Below are 16972 nucleotides of genomic sequence, written 5' to 3'. Positions count from 1 at the left end.
AATGAAATCAATATACTCAAGCACCCACAAATTCCCTATTTAATGATGGACTTCCGAGCTACCTTCTCTTTACTTTCAATGACCTCTACCAACCAGTTTCCGTGGTTTAGTATCTCTATAAAGATTTGCTATATTAAATAATCTAGCTTTGCAGTGCTGCAAAGTGAGCATCACTAATGTCTGAGCATATCCAGTTAGGCATTTCAAAAAGAACTCTCTACACTTATCCCTTTTTTCAAACTTAATTTCTCCCATGAAGGCACCACCATTATTTCTAGGGATCCAGATTCAATCTAAGTGTTATCAACTCCTCACTTTCATTCAATCTTCAAGGAATTCAATTGGTTACTGAAACATCTTATTCCTGTTTGTATAACATCTTTCTATCTAGGGAGCTAGATGGTACAATAAAAATAGTACACTGGATTTGGAGTCAGAAATGATGACTTCAAAGCTCAGACACTTAACTAGCTAGCTATGTCACTTAACATGTATGTCTCAATTTCCTTATATAACATAGGGATAAAATGGCACCTATACCACAATACTGTTTTGAGGATCAACTGAAATAATTACAAGATACTTAGCACCCAATAGGAGCTTAATATTTATTAACTTTTCCTAACCCTGATCTCCTCTACCCACTCATAAGCCCTACTTCAGGCTGATGACCTCTCCCCTACACTGCTTAAGTAATAGCCTCCCAATTCATCTACCCTGCATATAGTCTCTCCCTTCTTATGCACTTTCCTTATCTCTAGGATCAAATACCAACTCTTCTATTTGGCATTTAAAATCCTTCATGCCCAGGCTCCAACTAATTTAGCTTTGCAGACTTATTACAAATTTCTCCGTTTTATATACTATTTAATTCAGTCAAACTGAGTGAGGTACTGATCCCCAAGAAGGTGCTGACGGTGCTCTATTTTGAGTACACTTAGCTTTCATGTCTTCCTTACCTCAGATTCACTAGTTTCTTTCATGATTCAAAGAATACTTTTTTATGGAAATACCCCTCCAATTACTTATATTGTATCTAAATGTATATGTCTAAATAAGGACTATTTCACTTTCTTTTGTAATAGCAGTGCCTAAGAACAGAGCATAGCACATAAGAGATACTTAAAATGCTTATTGAATGACTTAACCTACATAAAATTCCATTGTTTTAAAATTAAACACAGAAAAATCAAGTTGGCTGGCTGTTATTAAATAACATTACCATCTATTCTGGGTAGCAATTATCATCCACATTTTACAGATGAAACAAGTGGAAAGAAGTTAGGTGACTTGCCCAAGATCAGACAAAATTTAACTTGGCTTTCAAACCACTATGATAAACTACTATCCTACAATGTAAAAATATTTGGGATGAGTGAGTTATCAAACTAGATTTCTTTGAGAACAGATACTGCCCTCACTTATACAAGTACATACATGTACCAAAAGTTAGGAGAATATGTTATCACTACACAATGGGGCCTGAAGCAATTGGAGTTAAGTGACTTGCTCAGGGTTGCACAGTTAGGCAGTATTAAGTGTTTGAGACCAAAATTGAACTCAGGTCCTCCTGAATTCAGGGCTCTATCCGCTGTGCCACCTAGGTGCCCCCACCAAACTCTTTTAAGAGTACACAAGTCATAAAACTTCTTCAGTTGTTTTCTGGGAAATAAGTGAAATCTAAGTGTATAAAAGCTCAGTTATTCTCTTACCAACCCAGTTAAATAAACTATTGTAAATATTTTTCCTATTCTGCAAGTGAGAAAATTGTAGCTCACATTTAAATGACTTTCCTAAAGTTACACAGTTCTTGGTAGCATTTATTAAATCCAAATGATAACTATCAAAAGGTAGTTATGCTACCTCTTACCTAAAATTACCAGGTTGTGCTATATGATTGATTTAGCAAAATCCTTTTAATTTAGTGGCAAGAAAGTGAGGAAATGAGAGAAAAATCAGAATATGTTTCTACCTCACTTTCAACAGAACTCAAAAATTTAAAAGATTTTCTGAAAGAGTAGAAAAAGCAGAGAACCTGTGTTTGGACAATTCTAGCTAGCATCTGTGTGACAATGAGCATGTCAGTTAAAATCTCAGTTTTTCATCTTTTTTTGGCTTTGATTTAGTTCCAAAAAAGGAAACTCCTCACCTAATACAGAATTTAGCAATAGTTCTACTTAAGCCCTAACAAAAAAATAAAAAAAAAATAAAAAATCAGTTATATCACAAGGTTTCCTACTCATTCCTTCAAGATCCCAATAGACTAGCTTTGAATTCAATATGTTACATTTCCTCATCTAAAACTTAAGAAATGTCATTTATATTATGAAAAATTATACTAAGATAAATACTGCTTTGGTATGAATTTTCCCTACAAGCTTCCTAACCCGAACATCTAAAAATTTTTGTGCTCCTTAAAGACAAAATTAAGCCTTAAAGTATTCCCTGAAAGAAAAAACATCCATTACTTTGGCTTTGTCCAACAGTATATGCCACTCACCACACTCAAATCTTTTTGGGCCTTACTGTGTTTCCCCAATGCAAAAGGTGACTGGACTAAATATCTGTCTTCTCCCAGATTGTAAAAATTCTATCATTGGAAATCTGTAACTGACTTTTAGGGAGTTTGTAAATACAATCATTATCATATCACAAAAGTTCAGTCTTTCCCAGATTCCTCTTTGGCAAGTTAAAGACACACAGAATTTTCTAATATTGCTAGAAACACTCTTCCCGATTATTTAACAATTAAATTCATAAACTTAAACACCCTTATATCAACTGTTTTTAAGGGCTAAATATGAAGAACTATAAGGATTATTGAATGCTATTAGACCATTCTACTTAATACAGTATTGATGCCTTTTAAAAACTTACTAGTAACAAAACAACCAGAATCTCTTGCATCTTATGACCATAGTTTAGGAATAAAGGTTTTTTAAAAATTAAGAAAGAAATGCATTATCCCAATACAGCAAAAACCATTTGAAGAATTTTTTTTGTCTTAAGCATAAAGTGCTCCATCAGGCTTTAAAGGATCTGTTAACTTTGCTACAGTTAATACATGGTGTGCTGCTTGAACTACCAAAAAAAAAAAAAAAATGCATAAGTGAACTGTGCAATAATTTATCCTCACAGCTCTGAATTCTGTAGTAGTCAATCAGCAATCACATTTATTTCTCCTTCCCAACTCAAGGTCTTAAATCACCCAGAACAAAAAGTCCCAGAAGCCTGGTGTAGTGAAATATAGATTTTTCATTTGGTTTGGGATTGTTAGAGTCTGGAGAAGGGGGAGGGGAGGAAGGGAGAGATGCTTGTTTGTTTTTTCTTCTCCAACCAAAGGATAGGAGAGGGACTATTTAGTTACTTGACTTTCATTTTCTCCAGTAGAATTTAAATGTATATCTCCCTCCCAAAAGTGGCTAATTCATTACCTTCAGGCCTTTGGCCTTTAACTTCCCCTTAGGAAAATCTTTTTTCTGCTAAAATAATTTGACTGATAAAAATTTTACAAAAAAGTAATTTTGCCTACTTATGGAAATTCTAATAAAATACTAATCTTCATCTTAAATACTAAAAAAGCCTTTTAAAAATTAATTTTCCTATCTTCCTCATTTGCATTCCCCAATTAATTTTGATAATTTGAAGCTACCACTATAGCCTTGATCTCAGTTCATATACACTAATCTTTATTTTGTCTCTTTTTCAAAGAACTACATTCAGATACATAAAACCATCAGAACAATAATGATGTGAGTTACATGCAATTTTGAATATCCCAAAACTGAAAGAATCTTTGAAAGGTTGTCTATCCTATACCTAAGAATATATAAAAGGGGGAAACATTTCGCTATTCTTTAAGACCTCCAATAATGTGAAATTCTTTTATCAAGATAGCAATTCCACTTCTGGACAGATTGATAAAATCTCAGAATCTGAAGCCCATCTGGCCCAATCCATACCTCAATAAAAATTCCTTCTATAATATATGTGACTACTTGTGAAGTTTTTCTTATAGGGAGCTTAAACTATTATCAGCTTTTGCTTCTGGGGCCTGAGAAAACAAGTTTAATTCTATTTTCATATACCTTTAAATACTGATAGCTATCATTTCTACCCCCCCCCCCACAACATGCTCATCTGATGGTTATTATTTCATTCAGCACCCAAATTCCTTTTCTATGTAAGTTCTTTCAACTCATCATGACATGGCACCGCACCGAGTTTTGGATTTCTACTATAACAGACTACTTTCTGATATGAAAAGTTCAATAAAATAATCAATGTGTGAAATATTAAGTAATTTGAGTCTAAATGAAGGTTAAATTCTTGCTGGGCTACAGTGTCCCTAGAAGGTGTCAGAGAAAGTGAGTGAATTATTTTTAAATAGGCAGAAAGAAGGGTATTATAAGCAGCAGGAATATGTCTCAAGCAAAGATTGGAAAAGAGGAACGTGAGAGCATTTATTTGACTGGAAAAGAGACTAAGTTGTAGGAAACAAGAAATTTAAGTGGTGATCTCATTGTGAAGGGCAGTGAATACCAGGCTTTAAGAGAAACATGAACTTGATCCTTTACAAATTTTAAGAAAGGAGTGACATGAGAGTGATGTTTCAGAAAAACTGAGCTGGCAGACTCTAAAGGACAGAAAAAACTGACAGCAAAGAAGTTTCTTCATTTTGATACAACTTTTAATTCAACATTTCATAGCTATCATTACATAGTTGCCATTCTTTACACCTTTTCTCACCAGCCATCAATAATAAATTAGGATCCCTTGTAAATTTATTATGGATCCAGGTCCAGAAACTATGTAGAGTGAAAAGAGGGCAAGCACCACCAGAAATATCAGCCAAGGCACTGTCCTTTCTCTACCAGAGAAAGCAGTTCAGATCTTGTCAGGCCAAAGAACAAGGAGGCAATAAAAAAATAAAGCATTGTCTTAAGCAGGTCTACATTTTAATAAATTACAAGCAAAAATACTTACATCAAAATGATTACTACATATAATACATCTCACATATCAGCACTTCAGAAATCTACAAAATACTTGCATTATCTTAACTTCACAGATGAGGAAACTAAGATTCAGAGGTTGACTTGCTCACGGTCATACCACCAATAAATACAAGAACCAGGTTAGAACCTAGTTCTCCTGTTTATAAAGCCCATTGCTACATTATAAAGACATTAACAACATTAAAAAGAACACAATATCACATTTTCATTTTTCACTATTTAGCTTTCTAACTTATTTGGCATTTTAAAACTATTACAGCCATTTTCAAGAAGAATACAAAATCGTAACTACCAATGCTCAGGGATCATACAATGAGTCAACCTACATTTTTAACACAACTTACATTAATGTATATTTCTCTAAGTGCTTCTCCAAATGAGAATGATATAAATTACCTTTCAGCTGAGTGATTTGGATTATGAACTATACCTTCTATTTCCCCACACCTCTTTCCCCAACCTTCCACAGCTGCCAAATATTTGGGTTTTTGTTATTTGTCAGGTCATAAGACTTTTCAGTGTTCATTAGCAGAAATTTTAAAGGAATTATGAGATAGAAAATGAATGTCCCATCCATTAATCTGATAGAAGATTCAAAATTTATTAACACTGTCACAACTTTGACCAACCAAGCCTACACCTTAATATGATAAATTGACAATAAAATTCTAAATACTCCTTGCTAAAAACCTGATTTAAAATTAAAAAAAAAAAAAAAAAAACCCAATTAGAAGAAATGTGATATATTCAAGACCCTGTAGTCATTCCCATGGAAAGAATAAAAGATGAAGATGTTGGGAGTAAACATTCTAAGTCATATTTAATTTCTAGTCATGTCCCAACCTCTTACCAGATTTGTGCTGAACAAAGTGAAAACAGATATATTTCACCTCAAAACAAATCAAGTAAATGAAATTAAGAGGCAAATTACCTATTTTTTATAAAACTATTTCCCCTAAGATTTCTTTAGCAGAAGTAATGTAGAAGTCTGTTTCCAATAATAATCAATTTTTAAATGAACATTCTTACTCAATGCATTTGTTTTTAAAAAACAGGTCCAAAATTTCTAGGTCTTAACTCCTAAATTGTATGACTATTTTTACTTATCAATTTAACTATTCCAGAGCTTTGAGAAAAAAATAAAGATACAAAAGTCTAAACATCAAGTTCTTGTCCTTTCAGACATTACATGTTATATTGGACAATTCCTTAAGTTTATGATCTAACGCACAAATAATACTAACATTATATGAAGTACAAAACAGCATATGTATTACTTCCTCTTAATGCAATTGTTACTTTCCATTTCAAAATGATACACAAAACAATCTTATTTTAAAATTTAAATAAATTACAACAAATCCTAAATATTTGCAGAACTACAGAAGCATAACTAGATAAAAGCATTATGCTTACTGAAGATTTGCATGATAACAATTGGTTTAACAAATAGTTAAGACTAATTTCATAGGTTGTGTATGCTGTTGTGGAAACTGTGCTAAATTGAAATTACAGGGAAATGGATTCAAATCCTGCCTCTTGACAGTTGGTTTCATCAATTATTAGCAAGTCACTTAACCTCTTCAAACTTCAGTTTACTCATCTATTAAAAGCTCTTTCCCTGTATCAATGCTTTTCTGAGATCAAATGAGAAAATAAAGTGCTTTAGAAATATTAAAGCACTATCAGTTATTAATTTATAAAAATTTAATAATTAATAATACTTTAATAATAAACCATAACATGCTAATCAACAAGAATATAAATACAAAGAATGAAATAATCACTATTCTCAAGGAAAAAACAGTCTCTTTAAAGTTTGTTAGCTCTTCAAAGGAAGAGACTATCTTTTGCCTATTTCTATCCCTAGCACTTAGCATAGTACCTGGCACATAGTAGAGATTTAATAACTAATTAATAATCATTTGGAAAAAAAGAATCCTTAGACTGACATACTTATTTACAACTGTGGTCTAGCAGCAAACAGGTTTTCAGTAAAGATTTCTGGTGGTCCTTGATCTCATAACACTCAAAGCCTTTTGCCCTCTATAATTTTGTTAAAATGATACCAAATTCTTGAAATATAGCTAGTGGTGAGAACTCATGAGACAAACATCTGGAAATTGAATTTTATATTCTACATAAATTCAAGATTTATAGTGATTATAATTACAACAGTTTGTCTTCATTTGAAACAAAGATAAGTAACTCCCACTAGTAAAATACTTTGCTGGGCATGCAATTATATTCAGATAATTGTGTTATCAGCAAGAAAACTACACCATATAATTAAAAAAGGCAAATTTAAGACAAATTTTACTAAAAGCTTTTCAATCATACTCAACACAATTTATATATAAATATGTGTGTGTGTATATATATATATATACTTACATTTGATTTTTAGCTGCTTGCCTCTGAGCTTTGCGTTCTTTCCTTTTTTGATCTGGTGGCTTAGCAAAAACAATTTCAATATTTTCTCCTTCTAAGTCTTTGCCATTCATTTCTTCCATTGCCTAAAAATATCAGGTGTTGAATCAGTGCTAAGTAATTTTCAACTCAAGGTGATTACAGAACTTCACAGGTAGTGGTGTCCTTTTAGAGACAGTCTAAAACAAGAAATCTTAACTTGGGGTCAGTAACGCTAGTTACACAAAAGTATTTTTTAAAATTAATTTTATTGGATTGAACTTAGCTACATAACTTCACTTCTTTACTCTTTAGCTTTACCAACAATCTTTTGTTAAAGTGGAAGGTCATTTGCAGCTCCTATAATCTGGTTAGATAATTCTAAATGTCTCAATTATTCAAGATACCCTCTATCACTTCCCACTTGTTTACCTTTACAGCACCATCTCTCTCATCAAAATGAATGAATGCATAATCCTTTAGTTTCTTCACTCGTTCCAGTTTCCCGAACTGACTAAATGCTTTTTCTAAAATCTCCTCTGTTACAGTATTGGCAAGGTTACGCACAAATAGCACTTTCACCTGAAAAGAGAAAAAAATAACCAAAAAAATAAAGATTATCAAAGTGCTATATTTTCTAAATTTTAAGTATAAACTATTTCACATTCTTTATGAAAATGAAGGTATATTCAGAATAATTAAATACCACTCAACTCTGATATTCAATAAAATAAGGGGGTATGGGTTAATATAAAAAAACTTATTGAAAAGCATGGTTATCTTTCTTTCTGACCTCAGAAATAAGGATCTTTTGCTATAGCATTACAATGTAAGTCACTAAATTACAAATCTTTTTGTTGTTCTAATGATAATGGGCTTTTTTTTTTTTTTGAGGGATTGGAAATGCTATGTGGTGGTTCACACTCATTTCCCAGAGTTCTTTTGCTGGGTATAGCTGGTTCTCTTCATTATTAAACAAATGAAACTGATTTGGTTCTCATTGTTGAAGAGTCCATCAGAATTGATCATCATATAGTTATTTCACTCAGCATCAGTTCATGTCTCTCCAGGCCTTTCTGAAATCATCCTGCTGGTCATTTCTTACAGAACAATAATATCCCATAATATTCATATACCACAATTTATTCAGCCACACTCCAATTGATGGGCATCCATTCAATTTCCAGTTTCTAGCCACTACAAAAAGGGCTGCCACAAACAGTTTGCACATACAAGTCCCATTCAATGGGCATATATTCTCAAATGGTAAAAGAATCAACAACAAAAATACTAGAAACATTTTTGTGCTAGAAAAGAAGAGCAACCACCAAATAGATGCGTAATTTTATGTTAATTCAACAGAATGTTACTGAATCATAACACTTATGGATCATGTAGTTTTGGTAATTAATGTAACTGTTAGTGATTGCTAGGGTAAATTTACTTAATATAGCCCTTTCATGTACAAAACAACTTGGGGTGGCTGGTAGAAGCAGTTGTAGAGGGAAGAGAATTAGTACAATTTAAACATAATTTAAAAGGAAACACCAGTGAAAATATCCCAAATTTGGCAGACATGTTCAATTGTTTTTATCATATTTTTAGAGTAAAAGTATCCTTATTTGGGGATGAAGCATCATTGGAAAATGACATTGCTATGAGAGGTATATCATTAAAACTTTCTATCTTTATTGAAGGTCATTGAATGTCTTCGAAGTTCAAAATTGATTAATGGAAACCATGCAGAACACATGACAAGTTTTCCATAGAAAAATTCTTAGTTGAACATACCACTTAGTAAGCTCAACTAAAATATCTCTTAACTTAAAACACAAAGCTCAAACCAAGAAGCAGTAAGGAGATAATGAAAAAAGTATTAGCTCAATTCAGAGAATTTAGGTACATATCTAGTCTGTGAAACTTACTATGGGTATTAATTTAGGCAAAAGTCAACTTTCCTGGGTTTTTTTCTCATGTTCTCATTAAAAGGCTTTAACTAGATAATCACTAAATTCTCCATTAAATCTAGTTCTGAGAACCAACAGTTTTATTATATCATGAAAAATCTGGTGAAGATTCATTATCCCATTCTAAACAATGCTATCACATTTCCAGCAACATGCCCAGAATTAAGGTCAAGAGTGGACTATAAGGAAATGTCTCAGGTAACCACAGTGAAAATTGTACTCCTCACTTTAACGTTGATTTGAGAGGTGTTTGCTCTTATAGAAAGTCTCTACTGATTTCTGAAGCAGTATAACTAATAATAGCCAAATCTTGTTCAACTGCCACAGCTCAGCTGGGGCCAGAACAAGCACTCACTATTTTTAGGCATAGGACTTTAGTCTAACAAACAATTGAGTTTGGTGCCATCATCACATATATGCCAAGTTTTAGCTGTTCATAGCACAATTTCATACTGCAAGATCCTGTACCATATGGGTTAAATGAATAGCAAAAATGTGCTCATTCTATTAACTTTCACTTAGGAATCACTTGGAAGACTCTGATAAAAGTATAATCACCACACACATACATGCTGTAATAAAAAGTCCAGCTTTAGGAAAATGAATATAAAGGGAACAAATTTTTGCAAAAAAAAAAAAAATTTAAGGCCTACAATCATGTAATACTTTGTATGTCTTTTTTATACTTGTATAAAGTACTTTATACTTTGTCTTGGCAAAAACCTTTCAGTATAGTACTATTTAGCTGAAAAAAAGAAAAATCTTCCCTGGTTCTCAGAAGTCAGCTCTATCCTACACACCCTCCCAAAAAAATGATCTTTTACATGAACAATTTTATCAAGATTTTTTTTTTATCCTTTGACAAACATGAATGAGTAAAATAAGAGCTAGCCTTTAGAGTAGTCAAAGTTTGCAGAAAGGTTTACAATTATGCTCTACATTACAATTTAAGGTTGTATGTTATTATTAGCCCCTTTTTATACACGAGGAAACAGATAGAGGATTAAATGACTTGACTATAGTGAGAAAATTAAATGTCTAAGGTGAAATAATCAGGGCTTCCTTAGTTCAGGTCCAATGTTCTAGCTACTGTACCTCGTAGCTGCCAACAGTCTTTACAATTCTAACAATTATTCAATTCTTTACTACTTGGAAGACAAGTTTCCTATTTGATTATTTCCTTTAAAATGAGATTTTATCATTATTGATTAGAGAATTGCAAATTAAAACTGGAGCACCACCCTTTATCAGATAAGCTAAAATGACAGGAAAAGATAATGATAAAAGCTGGGAGAGGATGGGACACATTGTTGGTGGAATTATGAACTAATCAAGCCATCCTGGAAAACAATTTGAAATTATCCTCAAAGGGCTATAAAATTGCACACCTTTTAGATCCAGCAATGCCATGACTTTGTATCCCAAAGAGGAAAAAGAATCCACATGTACAAAAATGTTTGTAGCAGCCTTTTTTTTTTTTTTTTAGTGGTGGCAAAGAGTAGGGAATTAGGGAATGGCTAAGTGGAATACTACTGTGTTATATAAGAAATGATCAACAGGCTGATTTCAGAAAAGCCTGGAAAGATTTAGAAGAACTAATGCTGAGCGAAGTTAGCAGAACCAGGAAAATATTGTACACAGAAACAGCAAAACTGTGTGATGATCTACTATAGACTTAGCTCCTCTCAGAAATTTAGAGATCCAAGGTAATTCCAATAAATTTTGAATAGAAAATGCTATCCATATCCAGAGAACACTTTGGAGACTGAGTGAGGATCTCAAAGCACACTATTTTCAATTTTTTACATTGTTTTTTCTTTCTTGCTAACATGGGAAGAAGAGAAAAGGAAAGGAAGGAGAATAATATACTAAAATATCATTATCTTCTCAATTGTTACCTTTGCCATGACTTCAGGATCTGGATCTTCTATAGGATCAGCCCATTCAACTGTGCCCACATTTCCCCAGACTTTCACTTTGCCACTCATTAACCTACGCCTGGCCTGAGCAGCAGTTTTGTGATCTTCATATTCAAGGAAACAAAAACCTCTGTTCTTTTTCTTATCATCCGGTTGGTGATACAAAATGACATCTGTAAGGCCCTCTGAAATTAAAACAACTCTGTTTAACAAACTAAACAAAATGAAAACTTTTTTTAAAACTTAGGATGTAATTAGTATCAAAACAACACAATTTTGGCTCCTTTATTTATTTAGACCAAACTTACATTATGATTTTTCTAAATTGAAGAGGAATTCTGGGTCATGTTTCTAGTGATTTTCTTTTAATCCAATTAAAAATTCTCCCCAAAACAAAGAAAAATTTTAAAATGCAAGTGTTTTTATTAGTCAAGTTGTTATATTCAATTAGGATTATGGTTTGTTTTCACAACTTTAATATAATGGCAATACAAAACAAATCTAAATGGAAATACAATTAAAGTATTTTCTTTAGTCCAAGCCAAAGAGTAGACTTATTTCAAGTAAATTTAATTGGGAGTTTGGGGTAATAGAATTTGCTATGTATTTCAACTTAACAAGTTATTTGAATTTGATAAACTTGACAACTATTTCTTCGAAATTGTGCTTTTCCAAACATAAGGCAAAATATAAAAACCAAATTTAAGTTACTATATATAGTCTTAATTTGAAAAAAGACTGCCATCTAACAATTGATTCAAAGGAGTTAGTTTTTAATGACTCTTACAATCCTTGAGATTGTCTTGTTTTACGGATGGATTCTCTAAATAATACTGATAATAGGAAATACAATGAATATTTATAAAAGATCAAATATAAAATTTATCCCCACTCAAAAACAAAACAAAGAAAACACTTCTAATAACACAACAGGCTTACTCTAAGTTCAACTTACCTGTTACTTTGCTAAATTCTTCAAGAATCTGCTCCTTTGTTTTACTCTTGGGAATAGACCCAACAAAAAGTCTATTATTTGCAACTGAGATGCAAACACCAATGTGTTTTCCAGAGCGAATTTCATGATTATTATACTGGAAACAAAATAAAATTTTTCATTAACTTAAGAATTAATCATCTTTAGACAATTTATCTCATACTGAATCTTTATCACAAATTCTGTAAAATTTACCAATCTCCTATCTATATAAGTCTCATCAATTAAAACATGCAAATCAAGCATTAAATACCCTATGGAAACATGTAAAGTTAGATTAAAGTTACATATATGTTACATATAAAGTTACATATATGAAATATTTACATATTTATGAAACATACACAAAGCAATTCACAACTTCTATGAATTCATTATGGTAAGCAGTGCAGTAGTTGTCTTGTAAAATTACTAGATTAGCAACAAGATGTATCTATTTAACAACCTATATGTATAAGTGATTTTGGCAGCCACTATCTCTCTACTCTTCCCCAACACTTGCCACTACACTATATCTTACTATCATGCATGTACTAGTTTCTATTATTCATCAAGGTTTCTTCCTTGTTCAATAAAACACCAATAGAGGGGAGAAGTATAGAGCCAAGTAGAAAGATAAGATGAATTACTTCAACCTATACCAAAAAAAGATGCAAATTATTAGTTGTAACCCCTCCTTTCTCTTTCTACTTCACAATCTCATGTCCTATATAGATCTAATATATTCTCCACCCTCTAATAGGATTTCAGATTTTCCTCAAATTTACATAGGTAATAAGAGTGACCAAAATAAGAGAAAGTAGCTGTAATAATACTCAATTTGTACAAAGCAACTTAAGATATATACAGTTCAAGAGCCACAGTCTGGAAGCATACATAAGATAGACTAAAGGTCAGTTTCTTGTCATCCACCTGTTTTAGTAGTATCTGACAATCATAATGCCATTTTGGAGTTTTCTTTGCTAAGTTATTGAAAAGGTTTGCCATTTCTTTCTCAGGGTCATTTTACAGATGAGGAAACTGAGACAAATATAATTAAGTGATCTGTCCAAGATCCCACAGGTAAATGTCAGACGAAATTTCAATTTAGAAAAATTTGTTTTCTTGACTCCAGACTCTCCTCTATCCATACTACCTAGTTGCCTCTTAAAAGAGTTACTAAGAGAAGCAATTTCAATATTCTACAAACTATTAACATCTACAAACTAAGTCTAGAAGATATTATAGAACAGAAGAGAGAATATATATTACATACCTAAACATGAAAGAAACAGGGCAAAATAGCATCTTTGTTTCAGGAGCTAACTCATCATTTAATATATTGGTTCCTTATTACAGAAAACCCTTCCCCTCAAATTCTAATACTTGTGTACAGGCAAGACTAATGAAATTTAAGAACCAACAGGTCTTTCTGTGTTTCTTTGATTTAAACTCATTAAAGCAATTTATTGATGTAATGCTAATAAAAACTCCTGATGCTAATAAAAACTGTACTACTTCACATTTATAAGTTTCCTTTGCTTGTATTTTATATCCATTTCTAATTTCTAAGCATAAATTCATGACTTATGCAATGCTCGAAACAGAAAATTGCCCTAATTTGACATATTTGACCCATTATTTGTGACTTTAGTCTTATTTCTTTCAACTGTCACCCAAAGTCTATTTTTTTATGTAAGATTTGTTTTCAAGATATCTTTGAATAGACTATGACCAACAAGTTTCTTCTAGGGTTTTCTTTATATACCAGACTTGCATATTGCTGAAGAATGACATGACAAAGTCCCAATTTCATAGCAAATAAAGAAGGCAGTAAAATTCTAATTTAGACTATAGATTCATAAAATTCTAGAGCTGAAAGCAATTGAGAGATCATGGTCACTTATTCCAAACTTATTTTACCAATGACAAAGAAAACAAGTCAAGAGACTTGCACAAAGTCCTATGCCAAGACACATCTGAACCTTCTGACTCTAAATTGATCAACTCACGTGTAATCAATAAGGCACAGTGAGCAATATGCAGGACATAAGAGTCTTCATATTAATGAAATCATAATCAAGACATCTCTAAAGTTTTGGACTTAAAAATCTCAAAAATGTTTCTATTTGGGGCAGCTAGGTGGGGCAGTGGATAGAGCACCAGCCTTGAATTTGGGGGGACCTGAGTTCAAATCTGGTCTCAGACACTTAACACTTCCTAGCTGTGTGACCCTGGGCAAGTCACTTAACCCCAGCCTCAGGAGGAAAAAAAGTTTCTATTTGCAAAACAATGTATAGTGTTAACCATCCATTTATTTTCTCAATATTCTGGTAACATTCACAAACTACAGATAATTCACAGCTAGCAAAGTTTACACTCTCATGTAGGCAAGACAGATAAGTAGCAAATTTAAACAAGTTTATAGGTAGAATACTTAAAATATACACAATGAAAAGAAAAAGTTCATTTGTTGAACCTGTCTTGTCTACTATAGAAAACAATTTATCAATCCTTTATCAATAATATAATCAATAGGATCTGGCTACTCCAATTATGACAAGATTTATAAAAGTTAGTGAATTAGCTTGAGTATAGCATAAAGCAACAAGCATCACAGGTTTAGAATGTATTATCTGCCTAGCTATGTAAAACTGATCTAAAACTTTGAAGAGGGATCCCATACAATGACAGTTAAAGATCTGCTGTAGAACCAGAAAATAAAATATCAGCTTGAGCCTCATTAGCTAAATATGTAAAAAAAAAAAAAAAAAAAAAAAAATGCTGCTCAAAGCACAGATGGCCTAAACATGTACTTCATTCCTCACACCCTCAACATAAAGAAGGTCAAATAAACATGGAGAACATTCCACTTTGGGCACAGCAGCTACTACAACTAACCTACAACTAACCTGTCTTAATTAATTATAGCTGTTTGCCCAATTGTCACTTAGCTTCAAAACATCAATCTATCAACTCCAGTGCATTGCTCTGTACTATCTTCCAAACTATCCCTTTTGAGGCACTGCCACCTTCTCCTGGATCTTCTCTTACAATGCTTCCTAATTGCAATTATTGGTATACAATCTCTTTACACTCAATTATTTCCTGAATACAGTAGGCTAAATATACTTCTCATAAAAATATTACATATCTTCATGATATTCCTGCCTCGCAAACTATTTCTCAAGCCCCTATTCCCCAAAGTTCAGTTTAAAATTCAAAGTCCTCCAAAATAATTACTATGTTAAAAGTCACACTGCTAAAATTCAACAGTTCTTCAACATAATGTGGTCTTTCTGTTCTTTCTAGCTCCTTTCACCATTTACTTAAGAGAACTCATGGTAAATATTGCCAAAAAAAAAAAAAAAAAAAAAAAAAAAAAAGATGAATTATCACTTGATGCAAGGAGTACAATTAGAAGAGAATCCTGGTTATCAGAAATGTGCCAAATGGTTTATAACAATTTTTTTTTTTGGCTGAGGCAAATGGGGTTAATAAATTGCTCAGGGTCACACAGCTAGGACATAAATATCTGAGACTGGATTTGAATTCAGGACCAACACTCTAAACACTGTGGCATCTAGCTGCCCCCTTAAAAGAATTTTTAAATCCATTATGAGAGAAATAAATGCCACTAATTACTGTAAAAGAAGTTTGACTAGCTGGTCTGATATTTCTCTAGCTCTAGATTTGTGATCTTGGCATGATGGCACACAGAAAAAAACATGGGCTCTTAAATCAAAGGACTTGGGTTCAAATTATATCTGTCTAACCTTTGATAGTGACTAAGTAATAAACACCTCATTGGACCCTCAATGAATATATCTGTAAAATAATCCTCTTTTAATTGTTAGTTTATTATTCTATAGCCATCCATTAATTATAATTCTTTTGTATGAATGATTTTTTTTATTCTGTAAAGCCATCTTTTCTTTTTAACTACAAAGATGGAGGCAGCTAGTTGGGATAGTGGATAGAGAACTGGCCTGGAATCAGGAGAACCAGAGTTTAAATCTTAACCTCAGACACATAAAATTACCAGCTGTGTGACCCTGGGCAAGTCATTTAACTCCCAAGTGCCTCATAGCATAAAAAACAAAATGAAATAATTACTAGACAGGAAATGTGTTAAGAAACTTCTAGTCATCAGGGAAGTGGAAATTTTCAACATAAAGAAGATCCAACTCACTTCCAGTTGATCAATGATGGACAGAAATAACTATACCCAGAGAAGGAACACTGGGAAGCGAATGTAAATTGTTAGCACTACTGTCTATCTACCCAGGTTACTTATACCTTCGGAAGCTAATAATTAATGTGCAACAAGAAAATGGTATTTACACACATATATTGTAACACATGTAAAATGTATGGGATTACCTGCCATGGGGGGAGGGAGTGGAGGGAGGGAGGGGATAATTTGGAAAAATGAATTAAAAAAAAAAAAAAAAAAAAAAGAACAGTCATCAGAAGATCTGCTTTCCCACCTCTTCAAACACTTTCATTTACTGGCTTTGTAACCACTGTCAAGTCACTTAACATCCTAGAGTCTACCATATTGTAAAGGAGCGTTTTGTTTTGTTGTTTGTTTTGTTTTGTTTAGCAAACTATTAATGAATTATGATTACAATGATAAAACTCTAGAGGACAAGAGTAATAAGTCAGTACTTTTACTTCATGTTC

General features: G+C 32.5%; 1 protein-coding gene across 14 annotated transcripts in view; it reads right to left on the bottom strand.

Moving 5' to 3' along the window:
* Positions 1-16972, bottom strand: part of SYNCRIP (synaptotagmin binding cytoplasmic RNA interacting protein) — a 31458-nt gene that overhangs the window by 3840 nt on the left and 10646 nt on the right. For all 14 annotated transcript variants that reach the window (XM_074310371.1, XM_074310363.1, XM_074310367.1 and 11 more), the window contains exons 7-10: positions 12269-12404; positions 11293-11498; positions 7860-8009; positions 7413-7534 (exon numbers count right to left, since the gene is read on the bottom strand). In XM_074310371.1, the coding sequence (XP_074166472.1) occupies positions 7413-7534; positions 7860-8009; positions 11293-11498; positions 12269-12404 (614 nt within the window). The remainder of the gene's footprint in view (positions 1-7412; positions 7535-7859; positions 8010-11292; positions 11499-12268; positions 12405-16972) is intronic.

This window comes from Sminthopsis crassicaudata, chromosome 4 (genome assembly GCF_048593235.1).
Source record: "Sminthopsis crassicaudata isolate SCR6 chromosome 4, ASM4859323v1, whole genome shotgun sequence".
NCBI classification, from domain to species: Eukaryota; Metazoa; Chordata; class Mammalia; order Dasyuromorphia; family Dasyuridae; genus Sminthopsis; species Sminthopsis crassicaudata.
This window is presented reverse-complemented; position numbering and strand designations above follow the sequence as displayed.